Source organism: Chiroxiphia lanceolata, chromosome 3 (genome assembly GCF_009829145.1).
Source record: "Chiroxiphia lanceolata isolate bChiLan1 chromosome 3, bChiLan1.pri, whole genome shotgun sequence".
In the NCBI taxonomy this organism is placed as follows: Eukaryota; Metazoa; Chordata; class Aves; order Passeriformes; family Pipridae; genus Chiroxiphia; species Chiroxiphia lanceolata.
In genome coordinates, this window is record NC_045639.1 from 3,552,151 (window position 1) to 3,574,146 (window position 21,996).

At 38.8% G+C, this 21,996-nt stretch overlaps 1 protein-coding gene across 9 annotated transcripts in view; it reads right to left on the reverse strand.

Annotated features, from left to right (window-relative positions):
* Positions 1-21,996, reverse strand: part of USP34 (ubiquitin specific peptidase 34) — a 107,949-nt gene that overhangs the window by 41,995 nt on the left and 43,958 nt on the right. For 6 of the 9 annotated variants that reach the window (XM_032682347.1, XM_032682350.1, XM_032682352.1 and 3 more), the window contains exons 9-34: positions 20,085-20,166; positions 19,906-19,998; positions 17,813-17,938; positions 17,307-17,436; positions 16,665-16,700; positions 16,124-16,254; positions 14,488-15,104; positions 13,818-14,032; positions 12,066-12,181; positions 11,854-11,981; positions 10,771-10,860; positions 9,847-9,942; positions 8,850-8,932; positions 7,835-7,989; positions 7,130-7,243; positions 6,547-6,649; positions 6,247-6,406; positions 5,709-5,835; positions 5,471-5,618; positions 3,737-3,837; positions 3,233-3,442; positions 2,504-2,629; positions 1,788-1,910; positions 1,595-1,678; positions 1,189-1,275; positions 200-400 (exon numbers count right to left, since the gene is read on the reverse strand). In XM_032682347.1, coding sequence (XP_032538238.1) covers positions 200-400; positions 1,189-1,275; positions 1,595-1,678; positions 1,788-1,910; positions 2,504-2,629; positions 3,233-3,442; positions 3,737-3,837; positions 5,471-5,618; positions 5,709-5,835; positions 6,247-6,406; positions 6,547-6,649; positions 7,130-7,243; positions 7,835-7,989; positions 8,850-8,932; positions 9,847-9,942; positions 10,771-10,860; positions 11,854-11,981; positions 12,066-12,181; positions 13,818-14,032; positions 14,488-15,104; positions 16,124-16,254; positions 16,665-16,700; positions 17,307-17,436; positions 17,813-17,938; positions 19,906-19,998; positions 20,085-20,166 — 3,682 coding nt within the window. The remainder of the gene's footprint in view (positions 1-199; positions 401-1,188; positions 1,276-1,594; positions 1,679-1,787; positions 1,911-2,503; positions 2,630-3,232; positions 3,443-3,736; positions 3,838-5,470; positions 5,619-5,708; positions 5,836-6,246; positions 6,407-6,546; positions 6,650-7,129; positions 7,244-7,834; positions 7,990-8,849; positions 8,933-9,846; positions 9,943-10,770; positions 10,861-11,853; positions 11,982-12,065; positions 12,182-13,817; positions 14,033-14,487; positions 15,105-16,123; positions 16,255-16,664; positions 16,701-17,306; positions 17,437-17,812; positions 17,939-19,905; positions 19,999-20,084; positions 20,167-21,996) is intronic. The other 3 variants (XM_032682353.1, XM_032682354.1, XM_032682346.1) reach the window with 1 other exon arrangement.

Sequence of the window (21,996 nt, forward strand, 5' to 3'; positions counted from 1 at the left end):
AATTCTGAGTTCCCAATTCACGTGCTCACCAATGACCAAAAACCCCTTTGGTTTCCCAGGTTTAAGGCAATTAAAGTACTTTTTAGAGGAGAACGAGCAGGATATCAATTAATATTAGTCACTTTTCCACTACATTATTTTATTTATCCACACGACAAAGGACTTTTGCAGAAGCTCACGAGGTCTGGGCCTCTCTCACCTCTGTCAGACGAGGGATGTGAAGGCCCTTCACGTGGTCACTCGTGGTCTTCCTGGACTTGCCCGGCCACGTTCTCTTCCTGTGACTCTCTGCCACCCCAGACCAGGCAAACACATCGTGGTAAGCCAAGTCCAGGTCTGAAGGATCCACTGCAAACTGGCAGATGAGCTTCAGCAAGCAGGCAAGGCAGTCCAGCTGCCACTGGGAAGGAGAAGGAAGAGGAATTTTTGTTTGTGAGGGATTTATTTGGCAAATAATTCGGTGCCTGCTGAAATGCTTGGAAAAAAGCTTAAGCAAGGTATAAATTTGTATTTAGCTCAAACTAATAACAGAATAATAATGAAAAGGATACATAATAAAGATTAATAATCATGTTCACTATTAAAAGTGTTTTTATTACACCACAGCCACAATGCTAAATGTCAGCAAGGGAAAACAGTATTTCTTGGCCTCTCCAGAAGGAAAGATAATTAACAGATCACAGCTTTTAACACAGACTACAGTAAACAAGCTTCCAAATAACAATCTTCCCTAAGATAAGCAGAATAAAAAGGCAAAAATACTCTGCTCTTGCTTGGCTACTTCTGACTTCTTTAACAATATTATCAATGCAGTTGTAATCACTGTAAGATGGAATCCAGTTTTTTTCCCTCTAGATTCCATGATCTACAATTTTATGTTCTACAATTTTAAGAAGGGAGAAAAAAAACAACCCCAAGAAACCAAACCAAAACACATAGAAAAATACAAAAGGTGCTTTTAAAATGTAAAAAACCCCAGAAGTATAATTTATTTTTTAAAGTCAACTCTTCCAGGAATATAAAATGTTCAAGAAAACAATGCTACAGCAGACACTCTGGTGGTACAATTACAGAATTACCTATTTCATTTACAACAGAGAAGTAACTGTAACAAAGGCCCAAAGTAATAAAAGTCTTTACAAATGGCAATTATGTTATTCTGGAGGAAAAGGGTGAATGAGCACCTACCACAGTCCATGATTCCTGTTCTTTAGGCTCTAAGATTCCAGAATTGAAAATTTCCAGTAACTGTTGGAGCCCTCCAGCAGCAACAAACTGTAAGGATATTATGGAACCAAAGTGAGAAAAAGCAGATACAAAAATACCACTAAGTTCATTTATATACCCACCTAAGCTTTATAGATTAATAAATAAATGATAAACTATTCAGCTGGATATTTTATGAAAACAATTAAATAGTTGTACATGACTATGACAAATTTACAGGCCTGATAACACAGAAAAAGTTTGAAATGTTATGCCTGAATTTGGGATCCAAAACTCTAAGATAGATAATGTTTTAAATGGGTTTTCATCTTATGTTTTTCTCGAGAAACTGTGTTAGGTACCACAGAATAACACAGAAGAATCAAACCTTGCAGCTCCACGTGTTTTTACTATTTTCTATTTGATCTTCACTTGAATCATCTGAGTCTGGGTAAAGATCACTGTAACTTCCCTAAAGACAAAGAACAACAATTAAATGTAAAAACAGAACTAAAATACTATAACTCATCAATAGATGTTTTGGTTCTGAGAAACACAAATATTCTGTGCAAGAAACTCACTGTAGATTCACGTCTTATTCTCCTGTTGGGCTTTCCCAAAGCTTCAATGATTTCCAGGGCATACAGAAGTTTATGGGCACTTTTTATCCTCAAAAGATCCTTCCAACTAAAGCCATCATTACCCTTAAAAGACAAAAAAAAAAGAAAGAAAACAATTAAAACATATGTAATGCTCATCTATCTAAAAAATGCAGGCAGAGGGTTTTCATGTGATTTCAAAGTAGAGGAAGGCAAATGTGATAGTCTTAAAGTATAACTTCCACCCAAATTTTGATGCAGGTGTGCATAAAGAGCTGAAGTATCTAAAATCTGTTAGTATGTGATTTCAACCACTTTTAAAGAGGCCAAATTTTCATCTGTAGGACAACAAAGCAAAGAGGCTTCCAACCAAACCAAGCTGGGAACTTAGAGAAGAGAGTACAAAAGTAACACTATCACAACAGTTGGTGTTAAAGCAAAGCTGTAGATCAAGAAACTGTTTTTTTGATTCAAGCAAAAAAATAAACCATAAAAGCAAACTTTGGGGGCTAAGCTGACATCTCTGGTTAGCTTAATTTTATAAGAATTATTAGGTTTGTTTACTAGGTTTACTTGTGTCCTGGCACACTTAACATATTTACTATTTAACATTTCTATTTGGGGCAAATTCAGCTAAAACACCAGATGCTAAAACATCCACATGGATAACAAAGATAAACATGTCAAATTTTGTTCACCTGCTCATCTGAAATGTTCTGGAATGCCTGCAACATATTAGGGCACGTTGGTAGGAGCATTAACAGTTCCCAGACACGCCTGGATAAGTTTTCAGCGTGGAGATGGAGCTCTTCACACCTTGCACTCTGACAAACCACACAACAACCATTGGCATGGTGAACTTCTTTGAGAAAATAACATTTCAAAGGCCAAAAATGTATTTATTCTCAATTAAGAAGCTGTTTCCTATCTAAGTCCATAACTAGAACATGATAGTCCAAGACTCACTGAACCTGTAAGAAACTAAGTTACATGCATGTCACATATTTTGAAATATTTGAGTGCAAATAAAAGTTTAAAATAAACTACTGGTTCAAATATACTATATAGTATTTAATTTCCCACGAGCTAATGATGGTACATAAGACAAAGTCTGAGTTTTTGCAATGGAACCTTTGCAAACCTTTCTTCGAGCCAATTCCCGTTATGAGTCACCATGTCCACTTAAATAATCAATATTCTTTCTTAAGAACTACTTTTTTATAACTTTTTTATAGTTTATACAATATTTAGAACATTTAAAATGTATCAGGACAATACTGTTAGGAAAATCAGAAAAAACATAACGTGAAATGTGAATATACAGACAATAAAACAACTGGGAGTACACAAGAAGTCTAGACAGGAAAAGCAGACCCAATTAAATAAGACTTCAAGGTAATTATTCTAATAAAATCACTCTAAGTTACCTCACTATCTTCCATAGCCACTTCTCCAGAAGGAGGCTTAAAAGAGGCAAGCATCTCTAACAAATCAAAAAGGGTGGTGAGATGAGGTTCTTGCAGGAGCAAAAGCATTGGAATGTTGTCCTTCTGAGGGGGAGGGAGGCAGGACGCCGGGAGCTGAACACCTTCACCTTTCCGTTCTCTCCTGGGGGCACCCAGGGATACAAACACCATCTGGGACACAGGGAAACAACAAGGAGCAAAGAGGCAATTTTGAGATAAGCCATGGAATGTTTTCAAAAGGATCATAATTAAAAACTTAGAGATAAATCGGTATCTTGTTGTCAAGTCTTTCCTTCGCAGCATTTTCAGCAGCTGCCATGACAAAATTTGGCTTGGCTTTCACCTGAGGCATTTATGGGGTAGCTGCACTCACTGTTATCACCCCACAGATGGCTCACACTCAGCCCTATATATATTTACACAAAAACAACATCCCAGTGACTGCAATCTCTGGACCAGCAGTACCTGCATGTCCTTAAACCCCAACTCATGAAGCGTTTTTTCATCGTAGTCGGTTGTCAGCTCGTGCCCAGATGAAATCATTCTCACAGGTCCCATGAGGCCACCTAGGAGAAAAGTTTATTTCAGTGACATTCTGGAATAAACTATTTTGGTATTTTTAACAGTACATCCTTCAGCAGCAAATAACATGAGGCAAAACCTTAATGGAACTTCCTTAAGAAAACTACTTATTACGTTAAACCAAATTTACTTGCATGTGTTCAGAAATAACCTTTTCAGTAACGGGTCAGCCAATCTTGTGGTGAGAAGCGTTCACAAAACAGATTTAAACATGCCATATTTTGTAGCAAATTACACCGTGCCACAGAAGGGTAATGGAAAATCACTGTGATCATCAACAAACCCCCTCTGTACCACACACCTCTGATAAAGCCAAAGGCAAGGAAGCAACGATTACTCCTACTTAAAAGTCAGTTGGAACCAAAGATTTCATGCACCTAGAAAAGAAAAACTAAGAACATCCTTGAGAGAACTCCCAACATCGAACAAGAAATCTGAATAATGACATGATTAGGAATTTGATTTCATTTGGTGCAGACAATCCAGCCTCTGTTCTTACAAGCACTTTTCCCAGCACTACCACATGTTTCTAAAATGCCAGGGACAACAAAAATTAAAATCTCTGCTATGTGGTGATAGCTGGTGGAAAATAAAACAGTTTCTTCACTGGAACAGCTTCTCGTGAGTGGCTGGAAAAGGATTTTACAAAGAAGGTAACTGAGGAGTCCAAAATTCTGTCTGGTTTACTGCCAGTGTGCCTCATTAAAATATGTTTTTTAAAAGTTGTTAAACTATGACAAGGAAGTCTGATTCATGTTTACACTTCAAATAACAGCAGTGTTGTAAAAAGATGTTCACGGATAGTTTCTTTGGATAATTTGCATTACATGTTAACTACAGTGAGAAAGAAAGAAAACAGCGAGGAGAAGACAATTCAAAGAACATTTTGAACAGCAATAACTGATAAGAATTATAGTATCAATAGGATTTATAAAATGCCCTCCTCCTATAGGATAAAAAGCAGGAATTTTCACTCACTCACAGACACATTAAGAGGGAACAATAGGATGCACATTCACTATATTAAGCAAGCAATGAACCACCTGAGGAGCAAGGTGACATTCCAAATTAGGGGAGTCAAAGCAGGATGAATGATCATTTTTGCTACAGGATGACCATAAATTAAAAAGCAACTGCAGGTGTAAGGAAAATTCTACACCTGACTGGAATACATGTAGGTAGGGTATAAATTATTAATCTAAATTATGGCTTCATATTCTGGATCGATGGCAGAGCCAGAAGTGTATAAATTGGATGAAATACAGAATCAGATATACAGAAATATAGAACTTTATAAGTTCTTTGCTACAGAATCTCCAAATTACAGAAAACAATTTAATTTAATTAAAACAACAAGAAGAAAAATAATGTGGGGGGAAATCTATTGGAATGTAGAATTTGGATAGGTTTAAGAGAGTTCTACATTTTCTTTGCTATTTCAAATAAAAGGGAGTGCTTAAGAAACAACACTATTAATTAGAAGTGAGGGTGATGCTAACCAGAACTGCAGAGAAAAATAAATCCTAATTCTGCCTTATTTAGGATATCTGGGGGAGAAAAAGACCACATTTAAGTTCTTGCAAGGGCAAAATCTCCAGGTAGGAGCCTCCAGCTTACCAGGGAATTCCCCCTTCCGGGAGCTCTGGCCGAATTCCTGGAGCTGAGCCTGCTGATTGATCTGCTCCTTCTGCAGGTTTTCATACCAGTGTGTCACCTCAGCTCTCAGATCAGCCACCTGATCACTGGGATACATTTCTATTGTCATCTGGAAGAGAACACGTGGTTTAATTTTCCAAGTGCACAAGGGAATTCCCCAAGTTTAAGAGGGCAGGATGGAAAAAGGGCTTTTCCTCACCTTGTCGGGAAGCCCCGCTGGCTGACACACAATTCTCAGAGGGAGGGACTGTTTGTCACTCAGGGCTTTCAGGTGACTGCTGATCCCAGTGCCTTCAATCTGCCACTGCCTCAGGTGATACGCAAACCTTAAACAGGGAAAAACATGGAAAAAGTATTTCTGTCACACCTGTTGAACACAATTGTTTGATAAACAATGAGAGGAGAGACGAAACTTGCAGCTTGTTGGGGTTTTTTCTTCAAAATAAGAGGAAGTTATTGACATTTTTGTTACTTTTCAAATAAAACTATTTAACTTCAAAGAAGTTTCTTTGGTGAGGGACAGGGAAACATGAACCACAGCCACACATTTACACAAGACAAGGGCCAACTCTAGTAACTGTTTGAACCTTCTATATCACACCTTTTACAATTATCTGCTATGTCTTTACACAAAGAAACTATTCTTTACATCAATAACAACTCATAACTCATTCATCATTATGGTAAGAGGAACAGAAATAAATTCTGCATCCAAATGTATCAACAGAGCTTTTTACCTCCTCCTAAAAGCCTCCAGGTGTGTCTTCAGCATTAAGAGCCCTCTTTCAATAATGGTCAGACTCGAATGAGGGTCTTGCTCCAGGTTACTTGAAGCAATCATCAGACTCTCCATACACTTGCTAATAAATTCCTGTTCCTTCTCCAGACCAGTTTTACCTAGGAGATCAATTTAAAGTAAACTTATAGACACAATTTTGGGACTACACATTTTAATACTGAGAATAAAAAGAGGATAAAGGCAGATATTCGTTATAACATTTGAAAGGGAAAACAAAAGTGAGAATGAGAATTCCTACCGTTGATATAATAAGAGTTGATGTACTGGATGGCTGCTCTGCTGACATCCCCTGACTGGGCCCTTAGAGCAATGCCCCAGAACTGGTCCATGCCACACAACTGCTTTGACAAAAGAAAACAGACACAGAAGCAAAACATTGCCTCATTATTTTACTGGGAGTGATGCTTTTTTCATCTGAGATCTTTTATTTGCCTCTTGACTCATTTACTAAGAATATCTCAGTTTTTCCTCTGCACACATCAATGACTATAAAATCCTAAGTTTCACAGAAAGATTTTCAAAGTTTGAAGCACGAAGAGAACTGGTTAAAAATTCCAAACAGTGAATTTTCATTTTTGAGAAACTGCAATACGTTTAAATGAAGCCTTAAAACCACAACTATAACTGGTGTTCACCGCAAGAAAAAAACCTGCCTCAAATCAGAGCAAAGTATTTTGTATTTTATTTCTGAGACAGTTTCTCTGTATAAAAAACTACAGTAGAAAAACTTGCAGATCACATCATATAAACTGAGACATATTTTACAACAGATTTCTAGTCAGAATTAAACATGACTAATGGAATGTCAGATCCAGTCTTACCTCAGAGTTTGAGCCCCCATCGTATGCACTCGTAGCCAACCGAGCCAAGTTACACAAATGCTGGAAGAGGTTGAGGCCAGTCATACTTATAGTTTCAGGCTTCAGTTGTGGCATCTAAAGAAAATGAAGGCACTTTAGTATGGAAAAGAAATTCAGTGATGGGAGGGGTATTTATTTCATCAGCACAGAAAAACACCGTTGTTATTACTAATCATATTGGAACACAGATCAATCAGAATTTATTCTTGTAGAAGATCACACTCTGAATTTTAGATACAATGCAAAAAATCAACCATAATTGGCTTTAACAAGCTCTTCACTGCTGATCTGAACTGTAACTAGAGGAAAAATTATTTTAACATTAGTTGCTTAACTTATCAAAGCAGGATAATTTGTTAAAATACATGACGTGCCTCATACACGTCCGAAACCAGAAAAAGCCTGTGTAACCTTGAAAAAGAACCAGACTACATTAATTATTGCACAATCCATCCATTTTGCAATGTCACCTCCTGAAAAGGATGGATGGGCCCCCTTGCAAAAAGCTCTAGTGCTGCATGTTCGTGCCCTCAGTGGCTGGACTGGTGAGATTTAGAGGCCTCTCCCAAAAAGAGTGGCATAGAAACAACTTTAAATACATTAGTGTTGACATGGAATGTAACACTTTTACTGGAATTGTAAGGTGGCAATGAACTCCCTACATACCTTTTCCAAAAAAAGATGCTTGTAAGTCTCCATCCCCATGGCATGCTGGTCTTTACTCCGGACTTGGTTCAAGAACCAGTGTAGTGCATCGTCGTAACATTCCGAATCTTCCACCAAGCAGTGCCAAAGGATGTCCACTTGTTCTAAACTCAACCCTGCAAGCAGGGAAGCATTTGTAACTACTCCTGTATCACATCAAACAGCACCAAATATTCCCACAAAACACAGAAAAATCAGAGTAGTTTTTATCAGGACAACGTGAGGTGGGATCTCACACCAAGCACCAGGTTGTGATGCAGTTCACATCCAGACCCCAACTCTCAGCTGGGTACTGGGACTGGGCTGGAAACAGGATTTCTGTAACTATTTCATTGCTTCTCCTTTCAAGAGAACAGTAGGTTTCTTTTCTTTGTGATCTGAACAAGCTACTTTAAAAAGAATTGTCACCCCACATTTGCTCTTGTTGATCAAATAGCCACAATTTCTTTTCTTTTGGCTACAGACATTCTTATTCCTTCCTGTACTTTAATGACCAGAGACACAAGCCATGCAGTGGATGCACACTTTGACTATCTATAAAGAGAATATCCCAAAAAATTCTCTTGTCAACTTCAATTGTAAAAGGTGTAAACCAATTTCTGCCAGTATTAAAATATAAAGAATTATTCCTTTTTGGAATACAGTAGTCCAAGGAGGAGATCTCTGGGAACATTATGGCCAGGAACCAAAGCCCATAAAAACACAATGTATTAACTTCATTTAGTTATTACTAAAATCCTAATATTTAGAAAAACTGAAGCACAGAGAACACGAAAATTTCTTCTCTCAGAACTGCAACAGAACCTGAATTCCAGTGTTGGTTCTGTGGTTTCACAAAAAAAAATCTTATTGCTTTTGAGACAGTATCACAGATTATTTTAAATTGTATGTTTAAAATAACACATAATTGATTATTAAAAACTATTTTTGCCTCACTATGAGGTGTTTCTGAGGTAAAATAACCTGAAATACTCACGGAAATGATCTGGTGATCCCAGAGTTGAAAACACACACGTCAGGAACTGGAGACGAACCTGAACCTCTGCGCTGTGGCTGTATCTAAATGGAAATTTGGATAAAAATCAAAGTTTATTTAATGGTTTATTGCCATAACTTTTTCCCCCACTGGTACATGTGCCTCTTAGAAACATAAATGTTTCTTCTATGTTTCTTTCTCAACTTCTAAAGTGCATCATTTTGTCACCTTGCAGGATCTACATTATTTTTCCCTAACTTGTAAAATGCAGATATTTCTACACTGAATTTCTGATTCCAGCTGACACATACCTTCATAAAAACATTTTCATAACTTTATTTCTATTTATATGGTCAAAGGAGCAGAACAATGTACAATTTTGCCAGAATTTAAAGCAATTCAACCCACTTTCCAACAGCTTTCTAAGTAATTTCTCACTAGAGCAATGTCTAATATAAAGGGATATGATGAAGTCAAATAGGACCCATAAATAGCAATATTTTTCAAATGTGGATGCCCATATCGACTTTGACATGTGTCAAAGCATGAACAGTCTATTCCTCTGGGATTGGGGAGTTACAAATTGTATTGTCTATTTATATACACCTAATTTAAATCCCACAGATTAGAAAGCACAGGTGACTGTTACACAGAAAATAATAATGCAAAGGTTAATAACGGGTTGAACACTAAAATACTTGAATAGTTCTATGATAGGAAATCACTTTAAATTGATTTGAATATCTAAACCTTCACATTTTATTTGTACACAAGTGTGCAACACGATGTTTAACAAAAATGACACGAGAGTTACTGGGGTTTTTTTAAGGAAAAGGAATATCTACGATATTACTGTTTTTACAGATCTTTGTCTCCCTAAGCATGCAATGTCCCTATAGAAAGTATTTACTTATAAAAAGACATCAGAAGCAACAGAAGAAAGCAGAAATGTTTAAAAGCATAAAATATTAAACCCTCCAAGTCAGTCTGTACTCACAGTGCGTGTTTGTGCCGCCCTTCCCTCACCGCCTGAATGTAGTGTACCAAGTTATCAAAGAAAAGTTTCATCATATTCAGTTCCTTTTCTGCCCACCTGTGTCAATTTAAAGGGCAGAAAGAATTATGGTTTGCTTAAAAACATCACAAGAGCCACAGAAAGCAGACAGCTGTTATAGGAAAATGGCACACACATAAACCCAAAGTAAACATTTCGTTTTCCATCTACCACGAACTCAGGAGTATTTTCCAGTACAGTCCTCTCTTCTTCCGTGCAATCCATAAGGTTTCCTAATGTTGTTATTTTCAGGCATAGGACTGACAGAACACTCCCTTTTGAGACTATGAAAACTGTTCTTAAAGGCCCTAATTGAGAAAAAGTCTAAGCCAAAACTCAGAACTGGGTGTGTATTTAAATGTCATGTCAAAAAGGCCAAGAAAAATTGCTGATAATCACTGTCATCTTTGCCAGAAGTTCCATCAGTCCATTCTCTACAGTTAGACCAGCCAGTTACAGCTTGTTCTAGTCAAGAATGCTGTACTATGTACCTTCAAATGTCAAAGGTTTTTCTCATAAACAAAATTTTTGATTCCTGAGAAGCATTTGAGACACACTCGGAACAGAACGATGGGACATCAAGTTATTAATACCTTTCACAATGTGTTACTGGTGGTTTTCTAGTACTTCCTGCAAGTCCTTTGGGATTTAAAGGCTGGGTTTCTTTTTTAAATATAAATCAGTCTCTAAATCAGTTACAACAGTAGCTGTACTATAAAGAAGTAAGTTGCATTATGAAGAAATCTGGGCCTCAGTGATGGGAGAAACCAGGCCAGACAGCAGTGAGGTGATAACCTCAGGTTAGCAATGTCTGGACCACACTGAAGGGACAAGTCTTGCAGTCCCCTAAATGCCATCGCTACTTACATTGTGATCCAATGGGTGTCGTAGCTGCTCCCAAACTGTTGAAAAGTACCAAAGAGCTTTGGAAGGAGACGAAGTGAAACTACTACTGATCTGAAGGAGAAAGGGAGAAATGATGACACTACGTGATTGTTACAAAAGTGAAATAAACTAAAAAATTAGTTTGAGAAGCTCAGGTCTGAGGACCAAACAGGCTGCCTGAAAGGACTGTAAACTACAGAATCATTGACTGGCTTGGGTTGGAAGGGAACTTAAAGATCAGGCAGTTCCAACCCCCTGACATAGGCAGGGATGCTTTCCACTAGACCACATTGCTCCAAGCCCCATCCAACCTTAACCTGGACACTTCCAAGGATGGGGCAGCCACAGCTTCTCTGGGCAACCTGTGCCAGGGCCTCGCCACCCTCACAGGGAAGAATGTTTTTCTAATATCTAATCTAATCCTACTCTCTCTCAGTTGGAAGCCATTCCCCTTTGTCCTGTCACTCCAGGCCCTTGTATATAGTGTCTCTCCACCATTCTTGCAGGATTCCTTCAGGTACTGGAAGGCCACAATCAGGTCACCCCAAAGCCTTCCCTTTTCCAAGCTCCCAATTCTCTCAGCCTCTCCTCCCAGCAGAGCTGCTCCATCCCTCTGATCCTCAGTGGTCTCCTCTGGACTCAATCCAACAGGGCCATCTCCTTCCCGTGCTTGTGGAATCTACCAAGTAGTTTTTTGAATCTGAGCTACACACACTTCAAATTCTTCACATGTAACACCTTGGACACAGAGCTGAAATCAGGATCTCAGTGTGCTTGGAACTCATCACACAAATACAGTTCTCAGCAACAGGTACCAACATAACACTGCAGGCGATGCCCAGAAGGGAGAACAGACAAATGCAACAAGGTGAGAAACTCAGGACACCCAGGGAATGGAAAAATGGAATATCAGAAACATCCATAACACACTTTGGAAATTATTTTGCTTTTGTCTGGTTTACCTTGTCTTCCTGTAAAGTGAAATAACCACAGAGCCAAATTAAATTTCTGATCTGTCACAAAAATAGGTACATGTAAAAGCAGATAATTTATGATTTAAGTTACCTGTTGTTTGCTAAATTTTCTAAGCAGCCTTCAATGAACCTCATTCGAATCTGTCTGTCAGTGAACCAGCACACTAAGGAACAGAGCAGCTTCTCTGCTTCATTTATTAACCCTTCAGAGAGATGAATCTACAGCGAGGAGAAAGAAAGGCCAATGAATACTACAGATTTATTTTCTTTAAAAAAAATGGGATTTTCTGGTATTGAACTTACTGCATCTTCATCCTGGACCAGATCCCATAAAAGGGTATTTCCTTTCTTACAAACATTATCCAGATTAATGTCAGTCACTGCATTGCTGTTATATTGATGTTTATGAACTGCTGGTCCTGCACAAAATAAAAAGAACGTTATTGAAGGAACCATCTAAACTGAACATTATTCCCTAAGTGCCCATACAAACAACACACTTTATTTGTTAACTTGGCTATTTCAAAGTGCAGCAACGTTGTAATTGCAGCTTTTTCTCACATATGGGTTCTTAAAAGGCCATACAAGAAGCCAACAGGGCAGTTAGGCCAGTATTTACACTGCTTTTGGCTAATGGCAAAGTGCAATAAAACCAGCACTGAAGAACTGCGAATACAATTGCTTTTTAATTTAATTCCTACTGTAATTCAATTATTTTTTTAAGCCTTTCTGTAGTGCTGTGGTCCAAAGGGAGTGATCTGCACCACCATCATGGTTGGAAAGCAAGAAATGAGCTCATTTCAATAAATTCCCCTCATACTACATGATTTCCTCTATCTGAAAAACCTCCTCCTAAAAACCAGGAAAAACAAACATCTTCTTCATATACAGTGGATATCAAAGGAAAAAATCAACCCCATTTTTATACATGGTGGATATCAAAGTGTAGGATTTTAGAAACTCATTGAGTTTTCATAAACACTGACAGATTTTTCACAGCTGGGTACCATTAATTTTTCTACTATTTGATACTATTTTCAGGTAGCAAAGTCAAGTAGAAGATTTAGACTGTGCAGAGCACAGTGATTATTTGCACATGCAAAACAGGGGTGTCAAAAATAATCTGCACTGAAGGCCTGATGCTCAAACATAAGATGTATGAGCATCAGCAAGATTAGTAATATCTGTGCAAAAAAATTGAAAAAATACACTGATTTACAGATTTACAAAGTTTTAGTAGTTTATTAAACTGCAGTGGAGAAAAACATCCAAATTTGTAATGTCAACCTTATCATTATAAGACATCTCTTACTCAACTGTTTCAGGAAAATAAATAAATAGTACTGAGTTTACTGTCTGCTGGACAACAGCAAACTTGGGTCTATCAGGCTGGTGAAGAAAAACATCAAACCTTCACCATTATGTTTAAAAAGAGGATAAAGAGAAAATAAAGCATATGGAAAAATGATATAATTCTCGAGAAGTGTTTTAGCAGCAGCTTAAATTGCACCCAGAAGTAAACTAGAAGATTTGGCAGTGTAGGATGAAATAACATAAAAAAGCCCTTTACAGCAAACTCCCAAAGATATCAAGTTATATTTCAACTCCTTTTCCCAGAATTATCTTCTCTAGAGCCCATTATGGTTAATTCATTTATGGGTTAATTTATGATGACAAATGTACTGAGCCGCAGTAAAATCCACCAACCAGAACAACAAGTGAGGAGAGGAAAATAAAATAAAATCTTGCATTTCAGCACCTCCTTTCTTTATAGTTTAATAACTTATTAAAAGAAACATTTACTAGGTTCTTAGCTGTTTTAACATTAGAAGCTGCAGTAGAAATTGGGGAGGGGAGATTTTAAAAGATAAACACAGTTAAAACACAGGTAAATATACAAAAATTAATCTCTTGGAGATTAAGTTCTCAGCAGTCATCACCGTTTCTTTGGACAAATACAGACAAATGGTTAAAATAATTTGATTATTTTAATTATAGGAGACTAATTCAAAGTTATAAAACAATGTTTTTCAGTTTTCCTTTGATGATTTTTACCTTGACTAAGATGTTCATGATAGATGGAGGCCAGGTTAGGGAGGTGCTGCTGAAGATGAGACGTGAGCTCAGCGTGTGAATTAATCTGTACAAGCTCTTCCTCACAGCCAGACTCTTCCCCATCAAAATCTGCCATATTTTTCTCGGATTTTGCACTGACTTGAGAGCTACTACAGCTGACATCATCTGCACTGAGCATATCATCAACCATATGCCTGGAAAAGAAGGATATCAGAAGGGACAATATCAAGGAGGAAGTTGTTTATAGCAAACTACGAGTGAGGAGACATCTCCCTCGAGCTAAAGTCAGAATGAATCATCTGTTTGAACAGCAGATCTTCACAGAAAAATTCAGAAAAATTCAGAAAAAACATTACAGACAAACTGAAGGCTTCACTGGCCTGATTGTTTGAATGTTAACTAAATACAGCATTTACAACAATTTTAACATTTTTTAAATGTTGTCTTATTTATTCCATACCGAAACTTCACAGAAAGCTTTCACCAGATGTGACCAAGTCAGATTACTGCAGTAAGTAAGACAGAATTATCTTGAGCTCCAGCAAAATGCCCATACAAAATTTCAGCCCAGATGGAATATTTTGCTACCACTTTAATTTCTGGAGTTCAATTTAACGTAAGGAATCAGAAGAAATGCCGAGCTCCCTACCCATCGTGGTGGTGGTGGTGGTGGTGATGGTGGTGGTGGTGCTGGGGCCCGATGAACTGCCGACAGTTGAACAACTCGTTTCCAATGGTTTCCCCCAGGAAGTCCCCTGTGTGAGTGATACAGGAGTCCTGAGAGCCCTGGGAGATGTGAGCGGTGCTCATTTCGCCCGCCATGTCGTGCTCTGCGTCCTCAGTGTGGGAACAGGCGTCCAGCATCCGGATCCGATTGTCCACGGGCGGCACCGCGTCCGCGTTGAACACGTGCTCCTTCCCCGCCCCGTTGTTGGCTCCGCTCCTCTCCGCTGCCCCCTGCGCGTCTCCCAGACAAATGCCCGCCTGGGATTCCAGTTTCCTGCTCCGTAGATCCGCGCTCCTGCTGCTTTTCTGGGGGTTGTGACTCCGATCTTCCTCCTCTTCGTCCTCCTCCTCTTTGAGGGCCTCGATATCCGCGATGTCCTCAGACTGCACCTCGCTCCCGGGGCTCCCGGCGGACTGGCTGGCGTGACTGGAGTTGGCCTCGTTGCTGGAGCCGTCGCTGTGGCCACTGCTGCTGCCAGGCCCACTGCTGCCATCCTCCCCACTGTTGGCTGTCTCATCAGAGCTCCCTTGCATGGATTCCTAGAATTATTTTAGATTTTTTGTTTTTTAAAGATTGGTGGAAAAACAAACCACCACTGGAAATACATAGAATCATAGAATCAGCTGGGTTGGAAGGGACCTCTGAGATCATCAAGTCCAACCCTTGATCCAACCCCGCTGCGGTTGCCAGACCATGGCACTAAGTACCACATCCAGTCTTATCTTAAAAACCTCCAGGGACGGAGAATCCACCATTTCCCTGGGCAGCCCATTCCAATGTCTGACCACCCTCTCTGTAAAGAAATTCTTTCTAATATCTAACCTAAACCTCCCCTGGCACAGCTTAAGACCGAGCCCTCTTGTCTTGCTGAGAGTTGCCTGGGAAAAGACACCAACCCCCACCTGTCTACAACCTCCTCTCAGGGAGTTGTAGAGAGTGAGGAGGTCTCCCCTGAGCCTCCTCTTCTCCAGCCTGAACAGCCCCAGCTCCCTCAGCCTCTCCTCATAGGACTTGTGCTTGAGTCCCTTCACCAGCCTAGTTGCCCTCCTCTGGACCTGCTCCAGGACCTCAATATCCTTCCTGAACTGAGGGGCTCAGAACTGGACACAGTACTCGAGGTGTGGCCTCACCAACTCTGAGTACAGGGGAAGAATCACTTCCTTGGACTTGTTGGCCACACTGTTCCTGATAACGAACATAATGAAGATCATTCTGACACCATTCTTCCTTTATGAGGAAACGTGTCAAATCTACAAGTTTTCATTCATTCTTTCTCACTTTGGCTGCCAATAACAAAATGCTCTGAGCAAGATTCAGATTTAATAACTTATTTTTTGCATTACCTGACTCATAACAGGGAATCTGTGCAGGCTTTCCACATTCACAGAGTCACAGCGTGACAGAGCAACAGTGTCCTGCAATCCCTCACTAAGGGATTATTCCAATGGAAATACAATTTAAATGCAGGAATACCTTTGTCTGAGGTAAAAAATCATTTCCACAGCTAACAACAGGCAGCTCAGCACCCAAATTCCCAGGTTAGGATTCCCACTGTCACCTCAGTATCCGAAAGCCGCTGCTGGACATGTTTTGTTCTGTTAATGAGCTGCTCCTCCATCTCGATGTCGCTGCCTCCACTCTGGTGGGTGTCACTGTTGTCACTGCTCTGAGGGCTTGCTGCTGGTGACCCTGGTTCAAAACCACATTTCCCAGTTACCTCGTGATGGATATCAACTGGAATGTAACACCATTCCCTAAATCTGCCTCAAAGGTTGAGCATTCTTCCAGCAAACAGGGATATAACTCAAACAATCCATGTACCTAAACACTAAAAATTTGTTGTAGGACATGGAGCATTTTAATACAAAGTTTGATTACTGATGTCTCTTCCTACCAGTATATAAAAGTTATATATATTTCCTACATTCTATATGAAATATAATATTCATTTGACTTTTCCTAAAAGCATAACTTCCAATTTTTATTGGAAACTATTGGAACTATTCCAATGAATAGTTGTTCTATTCAAATTAAACAGCTGTAGAAAAGCAGTATTGCACCAAAAGAATCACGCTGTGTACTTTTAAAACTATACTTACAAGGTGAAGGGGCTGCTCTTCTGAGCTCCTCTTCTTCTGAAGGAAAAAAAAGTAGGATGAAAAAACAAGTGACTAAAAACCTTTTTGTCAGCATATAGTTGTCTATGATTCATAAAAATCAGCAGCAGGAAAAGAGAGGGAAAACTACTGTAAAGTGGCTTCTCAGCTCCTTCAGTAATGACTGTGTGGAAATACACAGCCAAGTAAAAAATAACCAAATCAGAAATAGCAGGTAATACCAAAAACTAGGAAAAAAGGAGATGAGCTTTTGTAAGATCATATGTGGCTAGTTACAGATGTGCAGTGGAACAACAATAGTTAACTGATGAGTTATGGACCATCTTCTGCATTAAGGAAAAAGAAAAATACTACTTCAGAAGAAAATACTACTTTTAAAAGAAAAATAGCTACTTTAGCAATACAACCAGAAGGGATCTGAAACAGAAAGCTTTCCAAGTGCACTCACCAAGTTTTAATGCTTTCATCTATATCCTCCATTTCTGCTTGAAAAATATGTCAGCATGACCCTTTTAAAAAAATCCTTAAAGGAAAAAAGTTCTATACCTGCTTTTTGTCCAAAGTCAACAAGGAGCCTACGGAAATTCACAATTGAATTCCCAGATCTGCTGGAAAACCACGAACCTTTTTTGTTTCCCATGGGCAGGTTGGTGCTCAGTAAAGATGCAAAGGAGCTTTGTTTTGACAGCTGAGCCTTGGCTGCCAGGGCGTTATTCCACAGGGCTTTGATCAGCATGGATGCCAAATACAAGGTCTGGAAACAAAACCAGGGAACAGTGTCATTAAGCAGGAGGGGTTTGGGATACAAAGATCCACGGTTAATCTTTTCTACACAGCAAAATAACCCCGTCAAAATAAACAAATGAATGACATGATGTTGTGTGAAACACCTCTGAACTGCAGACAGAAGTGAAAATCTTCCACCAGTGGTTGTGGAATGTTCAAAAAATCTCTAAAAATTATAATTCGAAAGCCAGAAAAGGTTGGAAGAAACATGACAACTTTACTTATATAGTTTCTGCATTAGTGAATATTCCCTTTACTGCATTTCTTCAGGGAGGCAAATCCATAATGGTTGTTTAACATAATTGCTTTTTTCATGACAGTGATTTTGGTGGCCTTGCCTTTACCTGTTCAGTGTGGGCACTGGGATGAAGAGTTGAGACAAGGTTCAGGAGGTGTCTAAGTGGGACAGGGTCCAAGTTTTTGATCAAAGAAGGAAACAAGTCGTGGATGTAACGACTGCAGTGCTTCAGCTACAAGGTACAAACAGGAACAGCAAAACAAACACACAAAAAAAAAATCAAATATTGGCAAAAATGCAGCAATTAAACACCTTTGCACAAGATCTCAGGAAGCATTCATCCAAAAAATTCCAAACTCCATCAGGTTCGCAATTTGGACTAAGCTAATTTTGACCCTGTAAAGTTTAGTGAAATCAAATGTAACAGTATCTTAAGTCTAAGAATTTTGGTGGAAAGAAGAACTGGAAGTTTATTTTGGATTTAACTTAAATACAACTTAAACACAACTTCTAAAATATGAAGTTTATATGCTAAATCCTGAGGTAAAATACTATTTGCAATTACCTTATTAGGGGTGGTAAATACAGATAAGGCATTAGAGGCCAATGTGACACTCAAGAGAACAGACTGTGTGAACTGTGTGAGGATTATAAATAATTCTTTTGTCTTTCCAGCAATGGATGTCACAAAATATGACAATGTGTTTAGCCAGCTCCTCCATTTACACATTAAAGTGACAGTGCTCCTACATGTTTCCTCTTTGGTTAAATGCTGCTTTTCAGAGTCACTTAGAAGGGGATTTTTTTTCATGTTTGTATTCAAAAAAGAAAATAATGGCTACAAGAAGCTTCTAGAAGGAATTCTTAATGTTGGCTACCACTAAGGCACCTCAAAAGGGTTTTTTTAGAAATTATTTATTTTGTTTTGCACCTTCCTGGCATTAAAAATATCCATGTCAGCAATTTATGGGGTACTGGGCATCTTTCACAGGATTCAAACTGGAGTGAAATCATTGGGGGTTCTACACAAGGATGCATTTGAACACCTTGAGATAAGTGTTTTAACTGAGGAAGACAAATCTTTGTCCAAAAGTTAGTCTAAAAAGTGGAAAATACACCTTTAAGGCCTTCTATTCTTTAAGTCTAGAGGTGTCTGCCTTCTAAGCAACATTAGAGGGTTAGACCTTTGACAGGAAGTAATCAGGGTATATTTAATTTTTAAATCAAAGATATAATTTGAAAACATCAGCCTGGCAAAATGTGGAGTGCAAAAGAATTATTGAATTTAGGTAATTATATTATTCTTCAAGTAGCATCAAATCTATCAAAAATTCAGAGGTGTAACCCAGTGTGAAAACATCAGGGAAGGTAATATACTGCTTTAAAAGTGTAAGTGAAATAAGTAATTATTAATTACTCTGATACAAAGGATTGTTGGAGCCTATTAGAGCAAGTGCTGCCCTAATGAGCATTTATTAACATTCCACCTGCATGTTCTAATGATGACTGTGGGCTACAGAGGGTTCACAATGTGTGCACGGTAGCATTTGATTGAAAGAAATTACAAAGAAATATTGAACACATAAAAAACCCTCTTCAAATTCTAACTCGTATAAAAGCATGTTCAAAAAAAATCAAAATGTCTGTTATATTCAAATCCCCCAATAAAAAATGTCATAACCTAAAACAAAAAGCATGGCAACCCCTGAAAAGCAGCACACAAATAAATCTTTCTGAAGGCAAAAAGCCTGGCAGAGTTTCCAGGCTTAGCAAGAAAAAAATAAAATTTCAGTGCTTTCTGTAGATTGGAACAGCAGCACAGCTGTAAACTTCACTGCCACAATTTTCACCTGATTGTTCCCACCAGGAGTAACAGAAATGGAACCTCCAAGACACAGGAGAAAGGCAATTTAACACTGTAGTAAAAAATATTACAACTGCCCTACAATCTTCACCCCCATTCTTGATGAAAACACCGTGTCCTTGCTAAACAACTTCATTTTTTTTTCCTTGTACAAAAGTAGCCAAGGTGAATTTTTGCCTCTAATAAATAACCCAGTAACTGTGGTAGTTACCTAACTCGAAATTTTGGTCAGCAAAACACTGAGAGCACCAAAAAAAAGCAAAAAACTCGACTTTAAGAATGTAAAATAAAATCAATTTGTCATTTTCTATTTTTTTTTTTAAGTTCATACATACCTGTGCTGCAGCCCAAATACAGTCTATATGTTGAGTACTAAGTCTGCCTTCAGCTGCAAGAAAATTCAGAATCACTTGGCACTGTTTGATGATCTGCAAAGTGAGAACATATTGAAGATTTACTGGAACGAGAAGTGGCTCCTCCACATTTCAACTGAAAACAGTAATTTAATACAAACCTCAATATGTAAATTTGGTCCAAAAATGTGCTCAACTACATTGTTGCTGATCAGCCAGTCTGCAAGTTCTTTTGCAATGGACCTAGAGATGAAAAAGGAGTAGGAAACATGGAAAATTATTTGCCTGGAATAAATATTTACACTGTGCTCTTCCCTGGCACAGCACGACCTGCAAGTCAATCTCTGCAGTGGGAGTGAGTGCACAAAACCCTTTCTGAACACAAACCATGTTCAGTGGTCATTTTTCCAAGTAGGAAGCAAATTAATTCAGCATTTTTTTTTCCTTAGCTGGAAGATTGTAATGCCAAATATTAACATTTCCCGCTCGCCCCTCTGGATCGTCAGCAACAACTTTATTAATTTTATTAGTTAATACTCGACCACCTGCAACCACTTCCAAAGACCTCACAGGTAAGATTTGACTCTGCTAATCCAAGTTTACCACAAAATTCCAGAACCACTGAAATGCAGCTAAAGTGGGAGTGACAGAAATTATTTTTTAATGTAAACCATTTAGATAATTTTTAGACTCTCTTACATTAATAGCAACTCACACATCTTTCAAAAAAACTCTGATTTACACAGTCATACTTACACACAGGTACTTCAAAATTCTCATTCTGCTTTGTCCATAATAACAGGGAATTTTCCCCACTGCCAAGCCATAAGCAAACATTGGAAGTGGACAAGGAACCCAGTTTTCCAAAACAAAAGCTCAACTTCCAGAAAGGACTGCCCTGTCTGCAAACTGGTGCATAAGCTCCTTTTTATTCCTTTTTTTCAAGCAAACATTTGTTTACCCAGATTTTGGCACCAGAAGCAATTAAAGGACATCACAGTATTTAAAGCTCAGCCCTTGGTGGGAATGGCCCTGGAATAACAGTGCTCTGTTCCACAGGGAGCAGGGGATGGGAGGGAGGGGGTGTCCTACAGGACTTCAGGAAGAGTAATTTTTACCACTGCAATCTGTGTCACATTTATGGTCACTATTAAAATCCAGGACTGCCAATCTTTATCAGCCACATGAAGAAAATAAGACTCCAGAGGTAAAATGAGATTGCCTTTGTGGGTTTTCCAAACAGGATTCACTCTTCAGGGATAATTGTTTTGAATTGGCTGATCCCTCTGGATGAACTCAAGGAGCAAGGTTCCTGTTGCTCCACACCCTTTTCTATTCTAATTCCAGGACACTGGGAATCAAATATTCTTTTATTGTTCAAAAAAGATCATGTCCTCTAGTTATTTAAGTACTAACTGGCTTGCAAGGATAACAACTTGCCAACAGTATCACTTGTGGCTTAGTAATCCACTGGTTCTCCCACTGTGGATGTGCCCAAAGAGGGATGGAAAAAACAAGCTGGATCTGTTCCATGAATCCAAGATCTACTTAAACTTCCCAGAGCCTCACTTCAAAACCAAACCAAACCCAAAAGGTGCCCACCCCAAACCAAACTTTGGAGCATCACAGACTCACCCAGGCCTTGGATTTCTGTCTAACAAAACCTGAGTCAGTAGGATTATATCCAGTCATCTTCTACGGTGAGTTCCTTCACCTTTTTTTAAATTACTATGACAGTTCTCTGTCTCTAATGCACAACATTTTTCTTCTGAAAAGTAATGGATAACTCTCCAGAAGGAATGGCTTTTTTAATGGATGTATTCTCGGCAGTAAAAAAAACTCTTCACCCTACTGGGGAGCTCCACTGTGGTAAAACTGCATCTCAGATTTCGGAGGGGAAACATTCATTTGATATGGATTTGTTGAGGAGGGCCAAAAACAAGAGGATCCTTGTGAAGGGCAGAATGAAGCCTTTGTGTTTCCCAGAGGGAATTGCTCCTCCCAGAAAGTTTGGCTGAGGGCACACCAGTCACTACCTTTTCAAATCACCAGGTCAGTACCAGCACTAAGTAT